Genomic DNA, 25,879 nt, shown 5'->3' with positions numbered 1-25,879 from the left:
CATGACTCTTTGACTCTTTTAATGTACCTGATCACTTATCAGCATAAATCTGTGTTCTCTTTGGGGATGGGCAAAGTGCAGTTCAGGGATATGCTATGTTTGTGTATGCAGGAAAAACGCCCTGACGGGAAAAATTCTTTCCTATCAGGGAAGAGCTACTTAATAACTGAAAAATACAGTGGAGCTCTGTTTATCTTATCTTCATAACTTTGATTACATCAAGACACCTAAAACCAGACTACCTTGACAAGACTTTTCCCACTTAAAGTCTCTAGCATTTCACAGCTTGCACCAGTTCTGCATGTCGCTCCAACATTAGGTTGAAATGTTTGGAAATTTCAGATCTTGTTCCAGGTACTTAGCTATTTTTCACCAGTGACAAAGTGTAGATGTAGGACAGAGAATAACTTTGACATCACAGTGATTCAGGTCATTTCTGCACGAGTTGAGGACATAGCGGTGGGATAGAGGTCTTTGATGATTTCTAGTGTGCTTCTACATCTGCATAAAATACCTTCATTCACACTAAAGACCTGTGCTTCATGTTTCCCAGTACCAGATTAATTTGTGGCAATCCCCATCGTCAAACTATAAAACAAGTATTAGATTACAGTGTTGTTGTTCTGATATGTTTTGGCTTCTATCAGCAGAGGTCTATATTTTCATTTTCTATTCTCCATAAAAGAAGAGAAACTGTCCTGCATTCCTGTGGATCTGTAGGTGAAAGGTCACAGGTCTGTGGACAGGAAGTCTTTTTGCAACAAGAGCCGAGAGGCTCACAGCGCCAAACCATAGCTGTGTTATTCCGAAACAGGCCTCTTCGTCGTGGAAAGTGCTGCTAAATATTTGGGTATTAGCCTGCCATTGTTTTCCTGTGTGGACTTCAGCCCCACGCCTCAAGCCGAATGCCCTGAAGATGATATAACACTCGGCGCAATTTGATCGTGGTCTCTGTGACTGAACCCAAGCAGAGAGTGCAATTTCAAAGCCTGCTGAAACTATTCAAAACACCAGTGGCCCGTTAACGGCCCAGGATAATGAATTCCATGGCAGCGCGGGCCTCTATGTGTGGGAGACTCAGAGCTTAGCTAAATAAACCTTGTCTGGCTGAGTGGCCCCACTGGTGCCCGGCCCTATGGGGACGAGTGCAGCCTGGTCTCTCACAGGTCACTGGACGGGCTCAGTGTTAATGACAGCCTCATTTACCCTAAACTCACCATGACATCCACTAGCAACATCCCACAAGTCACACCTCTACTCTGTCACAAAGGATAGGCTACTGTTGGCAAGGGCATTGTTAGTGGCTCAGCTTGAAATGACAAACTGCGCCTACAGAGGGTTCATAGGAGTTGTGCTGGTTGAAGCTGATAGCAGAGATCACTAGTCTTCCCTGTGGTGGGAGTGACAGGCTCTGATTTTTTTTCTTCTCTCTTCATTAACTATTCACATTTGGACCTTATGTGCAGATCATCATCGCCACTCAACATGAGTCCAAGCAGTTCAAAGGCAGTGTTGCTTGGAAGTATGCACGCCACCCCAGGAGTTGCTGGGCCTCGGACACCTGCAGAGTGGTGGGTGCTGAGAGCTTGGGTGTGTTTGGATCAGGGACTGAATTTTCCTCTGAAGATGAGGAAAAGGTTTATGGCACGCTCCCATGAGAGCGTCTCCTGCTCTTTGAAGCTCCTGTCTTGGTGGCTGCTCTTATCTCAGGAAAGGATTATTTTATCTCCTCCTGTTCCTTTCTTTCTCTTTTTCTCTCTCGCTTTCCATCAACTCAGGTTTTGTGCGGATCTCTTAGGAGATCTTCTCCTTGCCCTTGCTCTTTCACTCCACTCATTTCCAATTTCCCCCTTTCAGAGTACACCCAGCCCTCTTTTCACCACCTCCCCCACTCTCCTCTCTGCTTCCTCTGCTGCACCCCACTCTCTTTCTCTTTTTCCCTATCTCCTCTATTCTACCCTTCCAACACATGACAGACTGTGTAATTAATGAGCATCATAAACCTCTCTTTCTATTAGCTACCCATTAGTAAACCTGGCAAGCCTGTCATTTTGGACAAAAACACACAGCTCCTTCATTTGATCCCCACATCAAAGGGGGAACCCCACTGTTTTCGGCTGAATACACTAATTGTGTCCTCGTTCTGGATGGGGCTACACCCCCATCGCTTCAAAAAAGCAGCCAGTGCTGAGTGCAGATAGCAAAGAGAAGTACAGAAGCAGAAAGTATTGATTATACAGGCCTAAATTTGGAGAGTTCTTGACGTTGGAAAGATTACCAGTCATTGAGCGGCAGGCCTAAAAGTCTTCACGTGTGTGTTTATTTACCTCACATCATTTTGCGCTGTTCATTTGTACTGTAGACACTTTTTGCAAAAAAATAAACGTCAGTGGGCTTGAGGCCCTGTTATAAGTGTTTTCATGCTGCTGTTAAGATAAAAAGGAATTTTTAAGTGGGACGATAGGATTGCCGTATTTTACACTACAAACCAATAATGTAAAGTACGGGATAAGCAATCTTATTAAGATAAGTCTTAGAAATTCAAATCCTGAAGATTGTTTTTTTTTTTTCTGTGGTTTGCATATATTTAAGTCTCACTCCCTTCACTTCACAAATCTTGTGCAGCTCAATGATTTTTTTGTGCTAATATGACAAAACAAATTAAGACCAGAGCAAGCTTAGAAATGTTACTGCAATTCTTTGAACTGCAAATACAGTTCTTGAAAATTATTTGAGTATTGAATATGTATATACTTTTATTGAATTTTATTGAGCCCTCACTGTTTTCCATTAGCACAATCAATAATTTCAAAGACTCCGTGTCTCTAATATGAAATGCATTTTGCAAAAAAAAAACATTTTGATAATAATCTAAAATGTAGATTTTTATTACTCTCATCCTGCCTGTTATGCTTTTATTGTATCCTTTGTATATAACGCCATAGAAAATGACAGTTTTTATGTTGTTGTTAGACATGAAATGCTCTTAAAGGCAGCAGTTGCTGCCTGCCAGGTAGTTCATATAAATACATCAAAGGTCTCGGTTCTGAGATTGGATTTTACTTCACTTTAAAACTCAGAAAGTGTCTGTGTACTGTAAAAGCAGAAAATATACCACTGTGTCCAGTGATATTGTGAATCCAGGATATTTCCATTGCTTTCAGCGTGCAGAATGGCAAACGCATGCCAGGCTGTCTTTCCCTCCCCGCTTCCCTTTTGCCTGACACATCACACGCTGGGCCACCACAATGGGCTGAGTCACCACCGCTGCAGGAATCAACACTGTACTTCAGTCACGATTGTCTTCTGCCCTTTACAACATTTATGCCCTTTTGTTCCTCAAGATAAAGGCAACAGTCACATGTTTGAGCTTTAAGCGCCCAGCAGCTGCTCTTCTCTCCCTCTGTATACTTCACATCCCCCTCTTCACCACCAGGCAGCATTCCCTCCTATGGTCTCCCCAGGCATGAGGCCCCTAACATTGTTACAAGGACATAAACACAGACAAACCATTAGAAACCCCTGAATCTGGCCGTCTGAATGTTCCCCATTATGCCTGTTTCCAGGGAGAATGCTGAGATTTATGGTGGAATGAGCCAGAGTTGGCCACCAAGGTAGGAGCCACCCCAGGTCAATAAATACCTACACCAATCAGGCAGGTGTCTAAAGAATTTAGCTTTTGTGCGATGAAGCTAATCCACCAAAAAAACCAAACAATCAAAGAAGAAACAACAGAAACAATAGAAATCAGGACACAGATTTCTACTGGATTTGACAAATGCTTCAATGAGAGCCAAATATTTACTTCATTTATTCTCTGAATTGATGATGTGTCAAGCTAAAACAACTGCTACCCACAATAATGGGGAGGGATTGGAGGTTTGGGGGTTCACGTACATGAGATGGGACTCTGGCTTTAAACCCCCGCCACCTCCTCTCTCTCAGGCATCAAAGGCGAAGCTTGGAAATAGGGCCCGCAAAGCCATCTCTCCGTTGGCCTCTTCAAAGGACAGGAAGTGTGTCAGAGGGACAGGCCTTCTTTCCCAGCAAATTCAGGCGAGTTGCTATAATAACAAGCTCATCTGTGTGTCTGTGGCAGACTAGTTCAAAGGGGAGCCTGATTCCTCTTGGTACAACATGTGATGATAGAGTCAGGATGCGGAAACCACTGTTTAGTAAAAATGCGACTGGAGGGCTGTATTAGGGACATGTGTCAAGTGTAAAGCCTCACCACTAAAGATGTAAAAATATTTCCCTGAAAATGGGGCCAGGTCGCTTTTTTCCCAGAAATCCTCCCAAACATATCATATGTCCACTTTGGCTGTTAGCTGCTTAACTACAGAATCTATAACACCTCTTCTGCCAGTAGTTGGTGTAGTAAACTCCAACACTGGCTTGCCCTCTATGAAGGCTCAAGCTGGATTTACAGTTGTGTATGAAGCGGTTACGTAGCCCATGGCATTTACTGTATGTGCGAGGGCTTGATCTATGCCAAAGACTACACTCTGGCTGATAAGTGCCTCCTCAAAAATGTAAATACATCAAGGGGGCCATGGCGGCTCCATGACACCATGTGGGGAACACAAGAACTGTGATTGTGCTTTCTTCTACAAGTTTCTAATGCGGGGGAGATTGCTGATTATGAGTTGTTTCAATAGTTATGCCTTAGATACCTTCAGAATAGGAATGAGCATGTTACAAATAAGGTACTGCACAAAGGTCCCTCAACACAATGACGGATCCTGCCTGTTGTCTTTTGTGAGGTATGTGGCAGAAGGAACCGGAAACGACTTAAGCTTACCAGTTGGCCAACTTGACACTGTTGTACATTTGCTAGCTGGAAGATTTTTCCCATGTGGTAACAATTGGCAGCTCTATCGCCAGTGTGCTTCCACAGATAGGGCCACTTTTAGGAGTTTCATGTGGGAATATTGATAATTGGCTAATATCTTGAAGAAAGGCAATATGGTAAAAATGTAAAATCCACAAAATAAAATGCCTTCTATGTCTTTTCATTTCATTTACATCAATAAACTAGATATAACTGCCAAATTTCAAGTCTGCCAATGTACAGTATGTGCTTGACATGTGGGTGCTGGAGGCATATGGGTACAGGTAGGAAAATCCAGGCTTGTAAACTTAAACACAGCTTTGATTTCCAGACTTGAGATTTGAGAAGCTAATAATAACTTAAGGGCTGCTACCATCAAACTATGGGAGCTATCTACTCAAATTATATTTAAGCAGCAGTTAAACAAGTGTTTGGGGACATGTTGTTTTAAGATTGTGTCCTAAAATTGAACAGAGCCTGCCTTCAGATTCTAATCTTCTGTTTTTAGACTTAAAAACCATTACACAGAGCTCTAAAATTAGACATCCAGGATTTGAAAAAATATGGTACCTTTTTTTGCAACTTGATTGATAAGACAAAAAACGCTACCTTTTAAGAAATACTACAAATCTGCACAAGCTGACAGCCCTCAGAAAACCTTTTTTGATAAGATTGGTTGCTAAGTGTATTATTTACATGTAATTAAGTGCACTGTAAGTACGTAAAGACTGACAATGCTGTAGTGATATAAGAAAGTGCTATATTTTCTCTTGGCTATATTCTATTTTCATATTTAACACCACTGGGAAATTAACCTTTGGGAGTAAATAATCAAGGAAACATATTAGGAATTTGATGTGATGCAGAAAATATTGTATTACAGTTCAGAGATCAGTGTTTTCTCCTGTCTCTACAGTTCCCCAAATCACAGGATGGCACAAACAAAAAGAGCAAAGTTGACAATCTGGGATCATTCAACAGGCACAGATTCAATATTGCAAACGATGCATGTAAAAATGCATGCATATAAAGTTGATTAACACTGGTAATGATTAGAAGATTCATGTGGTATCTCTTAAAAACTTGCAGCCCCATTTCTTTCTCTCAAGATGATGTCCACAGTGTGTGTGTATCACTGTCACATTGAGCTACTGGCAGCCTAGCATGAAATGGCACATGGCTTCTGTCTTTTATTATATATTTGAAGACTTCAAAAGAATCTTAGACTGCTTTCATCTGCTGCCTCAGTACAATAAGACTGTGATTTCTAAACCGTATTCTTACGTCAAAGACTCCAAAGAGACAAATGCACACTGACCACAGAGCCCAATATGATATGATTTTCTTATTACTTATATGGTTCATTATTAAAGTGAACAACTTTAAAGGTCAAGAAGGGAGGTAAAAACTGATCCAAACAGTGATTTAACAGAAGGATGTCACGCTCAATCATTCTAAATTATATAAAAGATCATTTAGTTATGCTTTAAGTGGGTAATTTAATCCATCATAGAGGCATCGTCAATCCTGCTCCTCCTAGACAACTATGTTACAACTTCCAAGTAACTTCATGTGGCACTTTGCATATCTGTCCGCTCTCAAATAAAATAAAAATGTGATCTGGACTCCTTAGAGCTGAGGTCGTTGGCACCAGACATGCTAGTGTCCTGGGACCCCCTACAGGAACCCGTGGAGGAATGCAGACCTCATCCTTGGGAAGCACTGGCAATAATGCAGCGACGCTCAGTGTGTTGACATGCACTTGCATACAGTCAGGGGTGAGGTGTAAGTGAAATAAAGGTTTTCTTTACGCCTCTTCTGGCCTTTGAAGACAAGCAAGAGTCGGGAAAGCTCAGATAGCTGCGTCAAGTCAGCTAGAAAAAGTCAGCTAACACCGGAAGTTCTAACATTTAATTTTCATAATAAATATATGAAAGAGACATGAAATTGACACATCAAGGGTTGCTGTGGGATGGTTTCTAAACGGTTGGTTCATTTGTTTAAGTCTATGGTTTACATAACATCTGCACTTAAACTAGCCTGTTGACAGTGAGTCAAAATAAGCAATTTTCAAAATTGCAGGCTAATATATATAACTGCGTTGGTATCATAGACTTATCGAAGAGTAAATACTATGAAAATATTTGCTCTCTCTTTTTCAAAGCCTAACATCAGTTGGTCACATGTAATTTTTACTTTGATTTAGCTACATATTTGGTTATTTTGTATAACAAACGTGTTTCACTAATTAAAGGTTTTATACTGAAAGTGTGGACAGGAAGTCGTACATTTCCTTGTGTGAGCCTTGTCAGTGGCGGCGCTCTGGATCAAAGGCTGCTTTCGCACTCCAGTCGCACGGTCCTGTACTGAGCGCAGTCTGCTCTCGGTCTCCACGGACGCTCCTCTGTCTGGATATCGTAGCCTGTTTCTTTTTTTGTTTCTTCTTTGGATTATATTCATCTGATGGTTTTCAACTCCAACTCGATGCATAGAAATGGGTAAACTGCACTCGAAACATGGTAAGGGTTCTTATTCCTGAGAGAAAAATCACAGCTGTAGTTTTTCCTCTGCTGCGATACTTTCGAGTAACAGTATTCATTGTCTTGTGTCTTTCTCTCAAGCCGCTATTTGTAAACCGAGGGAGAGTCCAGAAGGTAAGCGCACTTATGTTTTTTCCTCTCTTCTGTGAAACACTTTCATAGTCACTGAGAATTTCGGTCAGTTTGTGAACGGCAGAGCAGTTTTCAGACTCAGCTCTTGCCTCATTAGAGCAGCGTTACAGCTCTAGGAGTCCGACTCTTTGAAGATGGAGCGCTTATGGAAAACATGAGCGAAGCGAGAGGAAATATAGTTTGTAGCTGCTAATAATAATGCGCTTCTTTGTTGCAGGCGACAGTTTTGTAGTCAATGCCTGTTTGGCGAGGAAGGGAATCGACGACTGGCTCGTGAAGCAGAAATACTACTGCACGAGCTCGCGCCTCGAGCAGCAAGACTGTCACCACAAGAATAACTGCGGTTTGACTGCACGGGTGAGTACGACGCTGTCCACGAGGTTCACGTGCTGTCTACGGTGAAGTAAGGTTTTAGAAATGTCTGTGAAATTCTTCTTAAACTATTTTCTAGTCACCTCGCGGTGCTTGTCCGCGTTTCACATAATTGGGACAAGGTTTTGCTGCTGTTCTTTTCCCAAGACTTTTATCAGTGGTGTTGCGTGAGGCTACATTTAGGCTCCAGCGTATGTCTGTGTTTAGACGGACGCACTCAAAGTCCCTCAAGAACTTTCTTAAAGCTTTCATGGTGGACAAACTTTTAACAATGAGTGAGAGATCGTGTCTATTTATGTTGGCTGCGCATAGTGACTTAAATGTACGCTGAGAATTTACTCAAGCTGGTACCCTCGAAGTGAATATCTCAATTTTGTGTCCGTTACAGCCTGCTGTCTTTTTCATGGTGACAAACTGAAAAGAGGAATTTCAATTCTCCCTTAGGTAAAGCTCTCATCTTCTCACGTAGGGAACAAATGTTGGTATCATTCTATGCACTGATCAGAGGGATTTGTTTTTCAGGTAACAGTAGATCAAGTCTGAGTTGAAAGCATTGCTGTGTGGCAGTCTGGTGACAAGTGTGGATTGTAAAGGCTGGGGAGAAATGTTGGAGGTCATGCTTGTTTTGTATTTTGGCATTGGTATAAACACTTTGCTGTTGTTGTCAAGTAGGGAAATCCTTTGGAATTGCTTCAGAGGAGCCTTAAGCCTCTTTGGTTTGGTGATGCCTTCCTCAAAGGCAGCATGTTTGAGGAATTGGAGCCCATCAAGAAAAAAAGGGAGAAATCACTTCCTCCACCCACAATCCAGACACTTTGAGCAGAAATGCATCTATCTATTGAATGCAGCCCAGAATCCAGGAGCTCTTGTATTTTGAACACATTAGAAGCACCTTCAGTGATATTCATGATGTTGTGTGGCATGATTGTCCTTTTAAAATACTTAACAGCTCCTTAAGTTTGAAAAACTGGAATCCTACAATTGGTGACACATAGTTGATGGGTGTAATAAACTGTTCTTTTCCTTTTCTTTCCTTCTCATTTGCTTTTTATAGTGACAAAACTTGCATGCAGCAGTTTTCATGTTAAGGTTATGTTATACCATGCATTTAAAATGATGGGTTAGGAGGCAAGCAAGGCACAACTGCACACGCTAGTATGGATTCTTGGAAAAATTAAGCTTTGGTATGTGGATTCATTGGCATACTGGGGAAGAGAAGGCAAACATCAAACTTGAGGAAGTCTTAGGTGACTGAAATATCTTCTGATTCCCGCCTAAGTTGGGTCTAAAGTCCACCATTGTTTTGATAGCAGAAGAGCAGCCATGGTGTTGCATGGTGGGTCAGTGATGAGAGAAGTAGTGGTCGTTTTATGAATCTCCTGGTCTGAGGTGATGCGTGCGCGGTCAAGTGTATGGAGTGTTGGGAGCTTACCAGCTTTACATGTTGCACCCACATGGTGTGAAAGTTGCTAATGGTGACATGTGCCCAAAGCTGCATTAAATTTCATATGGTAGTAATAGGATCCTCCTCACAGCAGAAGCCGTGTCTACAGGACGTTTTTTTGGGATTGGCTCTATGAGAAACACCTGAAAGTATGTTAGAAAGTATGTTTTTTTTTTTTGTTTTTTTTTTTTAGAGCATGTTGATGCTGCTGCAGCAGAAAAGTGGTGCCATTTACATGGGCACTTATTTGTTGAGTGGGGTTCATACGCTTTGGGCAATTTAAGCATTTAAAATCACATTATTACCATGCAATTACCATACATTATTACCTCAAAAACAAACAGTCATTACTTTGTTCCTGGAAATATTCATGTGCTTCTTTTCCCAACAACAGTGGTGTGTGAAGTTTTGGCCCAGGATGGAACAGGAGCCCCCAAAAGAGTTGGATGTTTTTGAACAATTTGGAGTTAGTGGAGTACAGTTTGTATAAATAATTCAAGTCTGGGTGCCTAATGGCTTTTATAGCTCAGAGGGAAAATGAACAAAAGAAGAAAGGTGATTCCACCATCCGTATTTATGTGGGTGTGTTTTGCTTTTGTTTTATGATTATAAAGTGGATCCAGGAGTCTGATTTCTCAATGGGACAATTCCATGTTGACTCTATTCACACATGGTGTGAGCGTTCTGGATACATTAGCCATTTTTCCTTTTCATCAAGGTGCCACCATTACTGTTTGGCAAAGTTGAGTTATAAAATAAGGACATAAAAAATGGTGTCAGTTCTTCTAAAAGGTTGATTTTAAAATTTCTTTTTGTAGTTTGATGTTCATCTTGCTAGCGGGAGTGCTGATCATCGACACTGCTAAGGGGGAGGCTTCTAACATTTCTGTGCACCCATTACTTTTTCCCGCACCTTAAATAAATGATCTCATTAATCTGATCATCAATCACATTCAGCAGTTTATGAGATGTGTGCTTTAATACAGTTACCAGCAGTAACTTTATGCTGATACTTTTTACATTTGTGTGGTGTAAACACCATGCAAAATGCTATGATTCAAACATTTATTTGTCTTTGAACATTGCAAGCTAATGTTTTATTTGTTTATTTGCTGCTTTTCTTAAAGAGTTACTCAAATGTTATGACGTCCCAAAGTTTCCAGAGTATTCCCAGAATAAATTCTGTGTGAAAATCATTTTACTTAAAATGATACAGTCTAAAAAATATTGTTATTAAATTAACAAAATAATTTCAAATGTTGAATAATGTGTTATTCCTCTGAATGAATTTATAGCCTTCTGTAAAGTAAATGTTCACCATATCACAAGCTTTAACTGTAGTAGAAGTCTTGACGCTCTGTGAGAAGGAGTTTAAAAGCTCGACCCCACGGCACTCTCAGATAAAAACAGAAGCTAACCTCTTAGGTGAGAGAATGCGAGTCAAGTCTCTTAACTTTAAAAGCTGTCTATATTGTATAGAATACCTGGTGAGACAGTTATTTATAGCCGCTGTTCTGTGAGCCCCCCTTCCAGCTGAACCAGGGTCCGGGAGAATGTGGGTCGGGTGTCAACAGTAGGGAGTCCACGCTTGGAATTCTTTTGATCCGATTTTTTTCCAAACCGTATTCCCTGTAGGAGCAATGCTGGTTTTAACAGGAATCATTGCTTTGCAGAGCCGCTCACATTAGCAGTTTCATCTTCATTAATGGCTTTGAATTGAAATTGTGGCTGAGCACACACTGATAGACAGAGAGACAGAGATGCTCTTGGGGGCTTTATGATGTTTCCATGCAGACCCTGTAGCCATTCATGAGTTCTGCCGTCAGTTGCGGCGTTAGTTCAGTGTGGCAGACAGTGAGTGAGTGGTGTGGGCAGGTGGATCTGTGGGTTTCAACACATGAGATCCAGGTCATGTGAGCCTGGGCACACTTTCTCCCCTGTGTACAGCATGGTGTCTACACCTACCCATTAATTTGATATGTTATGAGCACCCCGTAGAATTATGCCGCTGACATAGATATTGATGGAGTTTTCACAACTTATGACTTGGAAGTTCAAATTTCTGGTGGCAAGTTTATTAGGTTGCTTCTCTTGGCATCAGATGAAAAAGAACTCTATTATGTTTGTCGCACGTCAAGAGTGACTTTAAAAATAATCAGTTGTGATGGGTACTTCTCACAAAATCACCCCTTTCTGTTCTTAAAATCCCCCTCCCCCTCTTCTAATTCTCCCCTCTCCTCCTAGCCTCCATCTGTTTCTTGCGTTTACCCTGTGGCTGTGTGTTGGTTGAGACTGCATTTGAAGTGGGCCACGCAGGGAGGTGTTTGTAGTGACACTGATGGCTCCTCCTCCTTTGTGAAGCCCTAGGGTCTATGTAGTAAAAGCAGCCCCTCCACCTCCAATCTTCCCAAGCTGCTGCTCTTACAGTTCCAACACTCTTACTTTTTTTTTTCTCCAACTTCCGTCAACTTATATGGAACGTATACAAAAAGCAAAGGTACATCTGACAACAGAATGCAACTGAAAAGTGAATCACAGTGGAACTTCTGCCCCCAACCCCCTTGTCTCGCAGTTGGTTGTCAGCTCTTTGATTTTTTTTTTTTGTTGAAAGTAGAAAGGTTTTTTTGGAAGTAGGCCTAAAGCTTTTAAACGCATTCCCTCAGCCTCCGAGTCTGATAAAAGACATGGCAGGTTTTGCGCCCCCTTCGTTTTTTGCTTCTGCTGTTGTGCTTTTTCTCCTCTTGTCGTTTTCACAAAGCGAGGGCCCTTGTCTAGAAGCTGAAAGCACCTTTCAAATGCAGACTCCTCTTCCTCTTTCTCTCCTTCTTTCTGTCTTCTCCATGTGCGTTTTCTTTTCCCACCGGCTGGCCTCTTGTGCGTGCTGTGTGACGTATGCCCCTCTCCCACCGGGCTCTACCCCCTCTGTGCTCCCAAGGGACCGAGGGCCTGTTGTTGCTCTTTGAAGAGGCTGGGAGAAAAGTTTGGAGCCACACTCTAAAGAGAAGAAAAGCCTTAGCCTTTGGGGAGGAGGGGTAGCACCTGGCCATAAAGGGGCTCTGTGATTTTTTTTTTTTATTTTCCCATGAGAAGATGGGGTGGAAGTCTTGGGCTGATGTCAGCGTAGCTGGGGGACTGGGAGGTTCGAGGACATGCAGGTGGCTTTAATGTCACATCCAGCATCGTATGTCACATAGATTACTAAAAGCTGGAGGAGTTTCTCCTGTGTGACAAAGCAGCGCGGATAACTCTCAGTTGCTGTGAATGGTGCCTTCTGGAAAGGATTTCTGTGAAAGAATGACAGTGGTTCAGAGTAAAGTAAAGCTCTAGTGGCATGTAGACACTTGACCAGGTTTATCCACCTTTCTCTCATTTAAAGCTGAATCTTCTGATGTATTTCCCTCTGGCCGTTTTCTGATTTTCTTAAGAAATATATTATTGAATTTATCTGGTCAAGTTTCAGATGTCTGTAGTACCACAACATGTTTAAAGTTTGTAAAACCAATGAAGTAACTGTCATCACAGGCTGGTGTCATTACAAATAAAACTGTGTATTTGCCATTTTTATAGTATGAGTGAAGTGGTGCTCATGTATGTGCAAATATGTTCATGCAAGTGCATATAAGTGTGCAGTATGTCTGCAGTCAGCTGTCCGGATGCACTCCAGAGATGAAAGGCTTCTGCGGGAATGTGCTCTGAATCTCAGGGGATTAGCAGCTGAGATTGTGCTTTGTTTCCCCAAAATATACGCTCAGTTTGGAGCAACGGATAGCTGTTGATCAAAGTGTCTCTCACCACCCCTTTCACAGCTACACTCAGGCTGCAGGGTTTGTGTCATGCTTGGGGGTGGCATTTATTTAAAAATTTTAAGGGATAGTTAGATTTAGAGTGTTTGTATGTGTAGTCACTGAGAGTTTGCATTCATTTTGAAACTGGTCTACGTCCAAACTAATGCCTTTCCATTTTAAAACTGCGTTGTAAAAACGAAAACGATCTCCACCCAGATAAGCTTTTTGGTATCATAAATAATCTCCGTCCATACCAACGCACCTGAAAACGTTTATCACATGGCCATTCAAGAGGAAGCAGGTTGCCTACTCTGCAGTTGGTTTCTACAAACGGGGAACAGCAATGTGTATGCCTGACACACAGCATCAGGAGTTTACATTTTTGACCTGAAATATTAAGTTGGGAAGGAGAGCAATTAATTGATAAACAATTTAGTTGACAGATAAGGTAGTTACATGCAAATTTTATAAGTTTGTTTATGCATTAATGCTGATTTTAAATGAAAGAATGATTTGTTTGTACAGGTAGACAGGTACGATTTCAGAAACCAAAATATCGACAGTAAACTACACTGAAGAGACGGTTGTACATTTCACATGCACTCGTGAATATAAGCATTTATAATACAGCTCAATACCATGAGCAATATTTTCTACTAATACACAGCTATCACTGGGACCAACTCTAGGTGACTGGGGCTCCTGTGGTGGTGCTGAGCTCCTCTGAGCTTTCTGTGGGAGCTCAGTGCCCATTTTAATCACCCACTTAAAAGGCTCTGCTGAAGTGGGTGTTTAAGTGTTTAAACCCTGAATAATTCTCTCTTGTTTGTTTATCAGGTTCCCCCGCGGGTTGCGCTCTGGCCTGTGCAGTAAGTGCTGAATAATTTGACTGAGCACTCAAAGTGGCTCTCAAATAGGACGAGATCAACATCTGCATAAAACTGCTATCAAGCTCTCATGAGAGTGCGCATGCACAGGAGCGTGCATATTCACTCATGTGCCATGAAGCACACAGGCATACTATCACAAATATACATACACACATTACTCATTTGTTTACCCTAATAAGTGGATTCAAATCACTGCTCACAGATGCAGGGTCCCAGTGTGATTCCCTTCCATTTGTTTTTCTTTCAAAGTAGACATAGGGAAACGCCAGTGATGGACTCCACAGCTTGATGTTGTGTTTATTCTCCTTGTGTTTGAGAGCTTTGCTGACCAGGTCTCTAAGGCCACCTGAGGTATAGGGGATGGAGGAAGCGGATTTAGGTAAACAGAGTTGGGAGAGCATTGTGCCTCCCACAGACAGAGGGTCCAGGTCTCTTCAGCTCTTCCTGTGGCGCCAGGGCAGGAGGAGGTCTGGATTGTGTGTTAGGGGATGTTTTTGGTGGAAGGAAAGCTAAACAGAGGATCGGCCCTGCTGAAAAGAAAGCTGTCCTCCCCTGGTGTGTTTATGCTCCACAGGTGCCACAACCCAAAGAGGACCTTACCCTGTAGACTCTCAGTGAAGCAGGCCAACCCTGTGCTCCCCAAAGTGCCATTTGCCCTGTCCGTCAAACCCACCTCTCCCCCAAACATGTCTTGCTCAAGTTTGAAAACAGCTCCCTTGGACGGATTTTGTACGTCTTCAGGGGACTGCAGAGTAACCTTACGCTCCCTAAAGCGCACACTGCTGTAGTTGGCTTCTCAAATTTGTATGAGTTTAATTTTACATCCGAGTGTATGTGAGATCCAAAGCAAGTCTATTTAACATAGGCGTACCTTTAAATAGTTTGTGTGTTTCCTCTCCACACAGTTTTTGTCCTATTCAGAGGCTCACACAAGTAACAGGATGTTAAATTTGATCCTTCTCTCTCTGTCGTCATTTACTTTTGTGGGCATAATATTTAACTTTTCACTGTCTTTTAACATAAGTTGTGCTACATGTCATTGCTGCTTCCTATATGCCGATGATGTGATTGTTTCACTTAAATTCAAGCAAACAAAGTAAGGCGCTTGTTGACTTAAATCAGGGATTTGGATTAAATTGATAGAATATGTATGTAGAATATGACTTTTTTTCATGAATGTCGTCTCCTGGTTTATGTTTGTGTAACTTTGTATTTATTGTTTCTGTGTGCAGTGTATTTTAATGTGTGAGTGAGTATTGGTAGTAGACTTTGGTTGCAGTTTGTAACTCAGTAACCTACTCCATTGCAAGTTCATTATAGTGAGCAGTGACACAAGCCACTAATTCCAGTCAGCTATGAATAGAAACGTGCGTCTGGCACCAGCGTGCTTGTATATAGTAGTTGAAGTGTCTATTTTTGCTGCTATGTTTACTTGCTAAGTTGAAACACTCTCTGTAATTATAGAGATTTTAGTTCCACAGTTAAAAGGTCAGATGTGAGGGATGTTTAGAGGTAGTGGCTTGTGGCTGGAAGGATGTCTGCTCTAAACATGCTGTGTGTGTGTGTGTGTGTGTGTGTGTGTGTGTGTGTGTGTGTGTGTGCGTGCACGCGTGTGCACAAGCAGAGAGGAAGAGTGGCCACCTTGGTGTTGAGGTCAGTTCCATCTGGTCAACATGCACACGTCAGAGGTTTTCATAACTGCCACCTATCACACAGAACTCCACTGTTGATTGCAGTTACAAGGTTTAGTTTACTGGCTTTGAATAAATGTTACTGACAAGTGTCTTCTGGTGGAGTTGTGGAGATCTGAACATAAAGATCATATTTTATGACATGTCCTCACCTACAGCTTCTTTCACCATGTGTAGAGTGGCTTGATTGAATCCAGACTGCACTCACAGTGTAGCCTTAACAACTTACAAAACTGGTTCAGCAGATCAGATTAGACTATGAGTAAAAACCATTATCTGTTTTGTGCATTCCAGCTTTTAACTAACATGTCCTGGCTGGATCAGATAATAAAAACCACATTAAAGAGATGCCCTTTCAATTAAAAACATTACGATCTTGAGGCTTGTCTAAGTCTATTGTCTTCTCTTTTAGGTAACTTACAAGTTTCTTAGGTGTAAGCTTTTTCATTTTTAAAACACATTTGAATATCTTGGAATACATCAAGGATTTTCCCAGCCTGAATATATACTTTTTTAGAATGAGATCATTAAGCTGTAGCTTGTGACATGACAAGTTACTGAGGTGTTTCCTCTCATTTGGCTGTGGTAAAAGGTTGAAGTGCCTGTCACTTTCTAGCTGCCCTCGAGGTAGACTTTCCGACTAAAACCCTGTTCCTCCCACACTTTGCAGCACTTGAGACTGGCGTCTGAAGCCACCCAGACGACTGAAGGACTGTCTCTCCTCAAAGAGAGCTTTGACTAATTGCTAAGACCCTCTAGACACAGTATAGCGCACTCACTGTTAAAACACAACACTCAGACACTTAAGCATGGAAGCAGGCATGCTGTCAACCGTGTGTCTTAAATGTATAATCCATCCTGTTTTTGCAGTAATGATTGACACACATGCACACACTCTGTGAGCCTGTGTCGCCTCAGCTGGACTCCTCTGCCATTTTTGCCAAGCAAGCTAAAGGTTCCAGAGCAAACTAATTTCCTTCATGAACTGTGAGATATTCTATCACTGTTCAAACCGCACAAGCTTTCGGAGATGAGGTGTGTCATTTTGCATAAGACTCTCTCTCTTCTTTCTCTCCTCTCTCTTTCTTATTCTTTGGATCGGAGCATTACTCTGAATTCAGAGGGCCATAATGTTGTGATTTGTTACTCTTGGCAGGCGGAGACCACCTGTAAATCAAGGCCAAGCGACAGGCTGTCTCCATTCCCTTCCAAACCATAGCTTCCACTTGGGAATGCGAGGTCCCAAAGTGGAGTTCATTGGCTGGTGGAGAATGTGTTTTAAGGATTCACCTCTAGCTCAGATTCCCTGTTAACCCTCAGAGTCCCAAGGAAACTTTTTGGAAAAAGCAGAAGTGGCTTTGCTCACGCTGTTACCGTAATCTGTGTGTGACTGGCCATTTGTGAGCAGGGTTACCTAAAAGTTCAGTTGTAGCCAGCTCAGCCAAAGACGTCTCAAAATGACAGTAATTACCTTGCAGTAAAAGAAGTAGTATTGGTCTCTTTTATTCTGAAGATTACAGTAGTGTCCACAGCTATGGTTGGCTAATTGCAGGCCATTTTGTGAATCAGAGAAAAAGTTTTTATTTTTTTGATTAAATCTTTTTTATTTGTTAAAGAAATTTAAGAAAAACTTAAAAAAAAAAAAAAAAAAAAAATCCTGAATGAGGCCCAGTGTTTCCCTCATCGTAAATGTAAGCACTCTCAGCAATTGGTTTTTCTAAATTGCTGGAGGGGTGATCATGCAGTTTGACTCTTGATCTTGACACCCCGTATCCTCTCCCTCTCCTCCTCTTTGTGCAGATAAGGCTTTGATAAACAGTGTGATAAATGTTAATTGCTGTGGTTACATATTTTTCAAAAGCTAATAAAGGCTGTTACCTTGAGTAACAGGTAGGGATTCGTGCCTGAGGGGCTGGCTGAGTTGTAAAAGCTTATCTTTGCAGGTGTAAAAGTTTTGTAAATGGGTCATTAAAGTGTTGGCCAACTTCACACATAAAACACAAAAAAGGGAGAGGGGAGGGGGGAGATTACTTCAGATCAGCATGTTTCTGAAGCATAGAGATGAGGGCTGTAAATCTCTGCTAATATTCCACTGAGCCTTTCAGGAGGCAGCCTTTGATGTGGGTGAGGTAATGTGACCAGCAGTGTTTGCAATGTTAATCTGACGTGGAGAAATGACTGGTGTCTGTGCACTATCGCTCTACAAAAGGAAGGCATCCAGTCATGGCACTTGTGGGTCCTGTAAAAAAATGGCTTCAGAAAGCAAACAACACGTGTACAAAAATTCACACATCCATGTCTTGTCACGTGTCTTTGCAACCTGCAATGTTAGAGAGTTAATTTATACAGACATACAGTATAATTTGACTTAAAAAAGGGTGCACAGAGCAAAATTGCTGAACCGCTCCTCCTCCACATGCAGGGCTTTACGTCAACCTCACTAAAGTGTTTCTGTGTGTGTGTGTGTGTGTGTGTGGAGAATCTCTTCATGACCTGTGTCGTGAATTAGAGTTAACACAGTAAGCCCTCTGGCATGTGCAGCCTCTTCAAACCCCTCCGGTCGTGGTGTTGCTGACCATGCACACTTTAATCATAGAGCAGCTTCCTCCAACCTGCCTGGTGATGGATCCTTACTCTGTGGCTATAATTTCCTTCCTGGGGTGCAGGAAGAGAAGTGGGTGTGCCTTGACCGAGGGGTGTCAGGCATGGGGCCACGGAGTCTGCACAGAAGGTGTCCGTCTTTGATTCTCCCTTTGAGACGTCAAATTACACGTTAGCCATTTTAAGTCAGCATAGTTAAAGGATTGCTTGTTCAATTATTTCTCCAGTTTGTTCTCCACTCAACTTAAGTATTGGTCTTGGTAGAAAGTCAAGGTAGACAAAGTGGTTGAGACACAGAAGAGAAAGTTTTAGTGGTAATTTAGGGCCTACATGTGGTTTCAAAGTTGGGTGTTGCAACCACTTGGTAATACGTGCACATCTGATAAAGCCCCTAAATTGTTTTAATTTTTTTGTTGCAGTGTGCTGTTCATAAAAATGAATATAAAACTTGTGCACTAAATGTACTGTAAAATACCTCCGATTAAAAGCATCCACCAGGTAGCGTATGTTATGTTAATGGTGCATGTGAAGGGCTCAACATCAAAGGATTTACAATCTGTGACCTCTGGAAAGGCATTGAATTTCTTATCAAAGGCATGAAAAAAACACAGCAGTTATGACTTCCTCTTGGCACTGCAGACTGCTCATGAGATCAGTTTTATGCATTTGTTCGCTTTGTTGTGAAGCCCTGACATTTTAGACAAGTAAGCATCTGTTCTGCTGGAGCAAAGTCAAGAAACTACCTCAATGCATCATGTGATGATGAGCTTGATAGTCTCATTGTCAAATAAAACAGATGTATCTTGTTTGGCTGGAGAGAAATGCAGAGACGTTAATTTGTCGTGGCTTTCAGTTTTGTAGGTGTTGTCTTGAAATCGGCCCCGTCACCGCTCCTCCGTAAATGGCACCGTCTCGCGTCAGCCTTGCTATTCTATATGATTATCTGAGATCTTTATTTCATGTGTGAAAACCGATCCCCTTTGAAGCTTCACTCAGAGGCAGTGCAGCGCTTCACTACCTCACATCAACACCCTCTATCTTGGCTCCATCTCTGGGCGTCATGTTTTACTGCTACGTGGTGCTTTGAATGAGGCTGTTTAATGTTGCTGGAAGGTGTGGGGCACTCCAGTGTTAAAGGACTGCAAAAGACTGGAGCCAGGTTTAAACTGCTGTCTGACGATGACTGGTGGTCCACTCTAGCAGCAGCACCACCACACTTACCACATACTGCAGGATAGGCGCTGCTCCAGATTCCAGGAGCTGTGCTGTTCGGTCCTTTGAAACTGCCTCCGGTGTATCTCAGTTTACTCTTTGGGATGATGGAGGGGGCTGGGTATTTCCTCTCTTGAGATCTTTTGCGAGTAATACTACACCTATAAGCTAATTTGCAGCTCTAAAACTAATAAGATTTTTTTGTTGTTTTATATCTTCGTTTTCAACATTGAGGCTGTGTGTATACTAGAGCTTTTGAAAATCCCTGTGCTCTACAGCTGTTTTCTCCATTAGTTATTCATAAACTTTAGTTGGTGGCTACTTTCCAGGTCAGTCAGAATCAGTCAAAATCAATACATTTGCCAAGTGCAGTAAATTCATGGGACAAAGTACAAATACATGATGACAACTTGAATGTATCTTAACATACCTGGTACAAGGACAACAAGGACTGCATGCCATGCACTGTCCCTCTGAATTTTATCATATAGCCTGTATCGGTCCATACAGATATTGGCCATGCTCTGGCTGTGAAGAATATAACACAAGTAAGAAGTATCACTTCTCACTTTCGGTAAAGGCTCTATTTCACCCTCTCCAGTGCTCAGTGGCTTTTATGTGAGTGTCAGCGACCTCAGCTGTCTCTTGTTTGAAGGCCCAGGGGAAGGAGACGTACTTGGAGAAGCACTATTGCAATTCCCACATTCTCCCTTGTCTCTGTCACTCTTCCTGTCTCACCTTGCACTTGGCTAAATGGCCTTTCATGTGGGACGCTCCCCCCTTCATGTCGGCACCACTGCCCCGAACGTCACAGTCCTCAAGGTGTTTTCTTGCGCTGTGTGGAGAACGAAGCAGGAGGAACCCAGCCGCAGTACTAATGAGATTTTTCCTGGGTTTTGATGGAGTGCCAGTGGCGCTGCCATTGCTCTAGAGGCCTGCCTCCACTGAGCCCTGGCGCGTGATCAGGGGGAGCTGTCGTCGGCTGCATAAATTGTCAGCCTGTGTGGTGGGTCGTGGAGGAAGACAGCATGGAGACCAAGAGGCCTTGTGGGACTTTCCCACAATCACATACAAGTACACATTACTTGCACTTTAATGTACCCTTTTGCTTTCAGACAGAAAAAAGAAATGGCCCAGTGGGTCCATGTCTGGAGTGCCAGAGTGAGGATGACGCTAGTGGCAACTGTCTGTCTTAACTCACTAAATTGCTTATATACCAGCATGCAGCCGCTCTACTGCAGAATATGGACCCTAAAATGCCAAATGCAGTAGCAGAAGAACCTTTCTTAACTTTTAACCTTGTATCGAGGGTAGGTTAGTTGAGCACAGTGCACTTTTCCGACTACACTCTGCTCTGCATTGGTTCAGGATGTACTCAATCGATGATTTCTTCATTCCTATTCACGCTGATCAAGGTTAGCAGCCAAGGGATCAGTTGGGTCACTTAACACTATCTCACCATTTTGAAGCAAATGTAATGATTGAAACTGCTGACAAGACGGAACTGTCTAACTCTGTCAGGTGAGCTACCTTTTCAGAGCTGACATATTTGATTTGTGAGCCAAGATGAAAATGGCCAGGGTAAACAGCAATGTGGCATGTTCATTTAATTTCCTTAAGAATGTGGCTTCAGAATAACTTCATGGATGTAAAGGCTACAGCTCTCACATCTACACTGCATGTAGCGCATTCCAACCTCAGTGGTGAAATGAAGTTAGAATAGGCTTTCGCCTGAGATAGACATTTATTATCACATGTCCACAGACTTGATCTATATGTTTAGACACACAGGGCTATACACTATGTATAGCAACAACGAGCTATGAAGATATTTCTGTAAGCTGTGTTAATTAGGTTACAAATTTATCGGCTATCCAAACATATACTGTGTGCTTTCATGTTAAGTGAAAATCATCGAAATCATCCTGGTGAAAATCTGTTGAAGCCTTGAGTCCACACTTCCATTAAAGTATTCTTGAGTTATATTTAATTTTGTCCGCTGTAATCGAGTTTAACTGAAATGTGTCAATTATTAGTTTGTTATAGTTAGCAATAATTGGTCTAAGGCCTGGCGTTGAATGAGCTGACGTTTTCATTAATAAAGAAAACATACTGAGTACTGTAGAGTGGTTGCCATTCTTAAACAAATAACTTGATGTAGTGTTAGTTTAGTAAATATTATCATTCTTAAGTATGCTAATCTGTCTTTGGCATCTCCAAATCCATATTCATATAGTGTGCCATTGATGAGGATTGCCAAATAATTCCAATGGCCAACCCAAACAAGCCTTCAGGCCGGCGAGTTATGTATATGGGATGTTGTAATGGGGCAGGCACACTGTGTTCTGTGTTATAGTCCAGTAATAAATCACTTTCTGTAAAGGGGCTTGAATGACTTTAAGACACACAGGGGCCATACAATCCCTTGTCCTAAAGGCCCTGAAGAAGCTCTGGACGTGGCTGCCGTTGAAAGCAAAATGCTTTATGCGCTGGTTTCCACAGAACATTTAACATCATGTCTGGAAAATTGTTTTAGCTGGTCTCAAGTGCAACAGAAAGATGCTTGTTTGTGCCCTGAAGCCAGCACCTCTGACCGAATCCTGCAGAGAGGGAAGTGAGACCTTCGCTGTAGCTTTCATAAGCTACAGAGACAAGCAGGAGCAAAACATCCAAACACTGTAACACCCAATGTCACGGTCATCGGAAAAAGAGATCCAAGAGCAAGACTCAGGAGGCAGATGTAGAAGGCTTTGCGTAGAACAAAACAAGGATATAAAAATCCAAGCTCCCAACAAAGGGTTGGGCTATGGCAAAATCCAAAATAACGCAGACAAGGTCCAAAACACAGTTCAGGATCAAAACAGGTAGGCAGAGAACTGACTGCTGGAAAGCTAAGGCAAGTGGCACAAAGACCTGGCAGAGAGCAAGTGGAAACAGGCTGGTATACTGTATATACTGAGGAGCTGATGAGGGAATGGGGAACAGGTGAGCAACTGAGTGCAGAGGAGGAGCAGGTCAGGTGATTCTACTGCCGGGAAAGGCTGGCAGGTGGGCGTAACAGAGTCTGAAATGACAGCAGAGTTAGAACATGTATGCACAAACAACTGCATTGAATGAATGAGCAGACTGAAAGTCAAAACAATGACACCCAGTGTTTAGCAGACTTAGTCAGCAGTGCCTCTGAATCATATTGTGTTGAGTTTATAATGCCAATGCCAATAGTTGCTTCATGGAGGATTGACTCTCATGTTTTCATAGTTTGCACTGAAATTGAGCCACTGTGGGTGGGGTAGCTTCTCCCACAGTGACCTCTGATCCTTGAATTAGTGAGGGTCCCAAGAGAAGCCCATTATTGGCTCATTGCTGGACCAAATGAGATTGATGGCTCTTTTACCGTTTTCATACATATAGCTGGTCATTGTGCATGCATACAGTACATGTGTACTAGAAACTAATGAGACCCAGTTTTCTCATTGACAGCCTTGACCATTCAGATTCACTAACTGTTTGTAAATGTTGCATCAGTTAAGCTCATCTGTACTCATTAGTTGAGAAATCATTTTAGAGAGGGATGACCAGCATCACAGTTTGGGGCAAAATCCACTCTGAGTGCCTTCATTTTAAGTCAAAGTGAAAGGAGTGAGTTCAAACCTTTTTCCTCTGTGGCTTAACAAACTGGACTGAGTTGCTTTCTTGTCAAAAACCAGCATTAACATGCTGTTACAACACTTTTACTAGTACTGCTTCATCTCTTACTTCTTTAGTGTGTGATAATGTAATTCTGTTCTGCCTTCAGTATGGTATATTTAAAATCTTATTACAATATTTGCTGCTTTTTTAAAATAAGTTTTATCTCTTTTCACAACGTCACGTTTGTGAATAATATCACGACATGATTCATAGACTAAGGAGATGAAGCAAAATGATATCAGGAAGATGGAAGCAGAACTGTTGCTTCTGCCGTCCAAACCTCCCTTTTCTGGAGTTGAAAAAAGAAATTTGCCTCATTGTGTCCCTGACTAATTGGCTGGTGGGAAAGCAGGAAACTCAGAAGCAAACATCTTATTTTTAGAACTCTTGCATGTTATTTTTCGGCCCAGGACAATCTGATCAATCACTGCCAAAGCCTGAAACTTGAGAGCTAAGCTCGAAAGTGGTAGTGCCATCAGGAGCTCCATAGAGGATGTCCACAAAGCTGAGAACAAAAATTCAAACTGAATATTCCCATATATTTTTATGATTTGATTAGATTTTTTTTTTTTTTTTTTTTTTTAAGATTGGATACCTGCCATCATTACATGGTTTCTTAACCAGGAGAACTGTCTTTCTTTTTTTTCTTAACAACTAACAAGTGACAGGGCAAAGAAAAATACACTTATAAGGATGATGAGAAATTTGGGTTTTCTGCTCCAGTTTGAAAATACTGTTTTTCTTTTTCTACTTCCTTGTATATCCATTTCTATTTAGTGGTCAGAGACTTTTCATGAGGGGAGGAGTTAGTGTGTTTGTGTGTGTGTGCGTGCATGCGTGTGTGAGTGTAAAGTAAAAAAAGCATGGGATATTTTTTTCCTTAACACTGACCAGAGCAAATCCCAGAGTAACCCCAGCATACTAATAATACAGCTCCCATCCATCACCACAGACAACAACCAATTAGCACATTCCTCTTCCCCCTTTTTTCTCATGTTCTTGGCTAACCCCTCAATAATTTTGGATCATTCATCAGAAAACTGAAATGCTTTCAAGATGCTGTGTTTGTGTACGGGTGTGCACGTGTCTCTGCGTGAGGAATTAAAGGAATTTGGATTGTGGAGTGATTTTATTTATCTATGGGGTATTATTGAAACAGAGGCCAATGTTAATGTTACCACAGAGTAATTTACACTTACCCAGTGATGTGGCTCATAGCCATGACTGTGACCTATCTGAGAGGGCCGATCTGTGTGGAACACAAGTTGGAGAAAGCAAGTGTGTATATTGACAGAAGGAGAGAAGTCATAATTAAACTTATAGTAAATATTAGGTATTTTCATCACTACTAAAGCTGACAAGTACCACAAACCCTACAAATGCAGGACCTGCAGAAGTAGCCATCTTTAATTTAACATGAATGAATTGCCTGTTGAAAATGATGCATCGACTGTGACTGTTGAACTAACTGACTAGTCATTTAATGGCCATAAGCATTTATTGACAATAGAATTATCAATTTAGTTGACAAATGTGCAAAACTGGATGCAATCATATATCATACTTAAGTCTACATATAGTTTATATAGTCTGAACATCTGTCAACAAAACTCATTTGAAGTAAGAAAGTTCATTGTTGACCTTGTTCAAAAACATATGGTGAAGTAAAACACTTTTGTTTACACCAGTTGTCAGTTCAAGCATAGTTCACAGCTCTAGTATCTTTTTCTTGCACTCTGTTGTAACCCTTATGTGATCCTGCAGTTATCATAGAAACTACTGGTTACCCTTTTATCATCTCGAAGCTGAGCAGCGTCTGACCTGCATTAAAACCAGCTTAGGAGCAGGCTAATGGAAGCTAGGCTGTAACGTGTGTTGACCTATCCACACCAACAACAAACACAGGTTTATACCTGCTTTGGGCAATCAGTCATACAGCCAGCCAGTCAGTTAGTCCTGTGGTTTGCTCTATTCTCTTCCTGAGGCCACCTACAACGCTGCAGCCTGGCCGGCACTAGTCTGAGGAGGGTAAGATCACACCATCTGACCTTCTACCTCTCTGGATTACACAGAAATCCCCTCTCACGCTGTCACAGCTTTGCCTCTCTCACACACACACACACACACACACACACCACCATATATACAAGAAACACAAATGCTCATACACTTACATTAAAGGAGGTATTTTTAATTATTAAGGTTAATCATCACCTATGATAAGTGTTGTTAATATGTTTTTTTCGAAGCAGAGTGTGTGCAGTTTGTCTCATTTTTGATGACTGACTGAAAGTAGTTTATGTGCAGTGGGAAACTCTGGAAGAAAGCACAGGGGTGGGTCACTGAATGTGTGCATGTATATGCGTTTGTCAGCCCATGAGTAATGGTTTTTTGGCCAGATGACTGTAATGCAACATGGATACCTGAGCCAGACTTTTCCACAGCGAAGTTTGGGGATCACATGTCCCACCAGTCTCTGTGGTATGCACTAACAGATAGAGCTGCCAGGAGAGGGGGCCCGGGTGAAAACTGTCCGGGACAAAACAAGCCTCTGAACGTATCGCTGCAACGATAGCCCGCCACCGAAATAGCCTCTACTACCAGCCGTCTTTCTCATAATTCCCTGCAGGGCCGACGGCAGTGATTTAGATACTTATTTCATAGTCTCAATTCCGACTGCCAGTCTTATGC

At 41.9% G+C, this 25,879-nt stretch overlaps 1 protein-coding gene across 1 annotated transcript in view; it reads left to right on the top strand.

The window, feature by feature from the left end:
* The first annotated feature begins 7,257 nt into the window (after positions 1–7,257).
* nkd1 (naked cuticle homolog 1) overlaps positions 7,258–25,879 on the top strand; it is a 28,635-nt gene continuing 10,013 nt past the window's right edge. The window contains exons 1-3 of the mRNA XM_022744783.1: positions 7,258–7,350; positions 7,453–7,485; positions 7,721–7,860. Coding sequence (XP_022600504.1) covers positions 7,326–7,350; positions 7,453–7,485; positions 7,721–7,860 — 198 coding nt within the window. The 5' untranslated portion in view covers positions 7,258–7,325. The remainder of the gene's footprint in view (positions 7,351–7,452; positions 7,486–7,720; positions 7,861–25,879) is intronic.

Source organism: Seriola dumerili, unplaced genomic scaffold (assembly GCF_002260705.1).
Source record: "Seriola dumerili isolate Sdu_G_001 unplaced genomic scaffold, Sdu_1.0 BDQW01000003.1, whole genome shotgun sequence".
Classification (NCBI taxonomy): Eukaryota; Metazoa; Chordata; class Actinopteri; order Carangiformes; family Carangidae; genus Seriola; species Seriola dumerili.
Note: the sequence above shows the minus strand (reverse complement) of the source record. Positions and strands in the feature narration are given on the sequence as shown.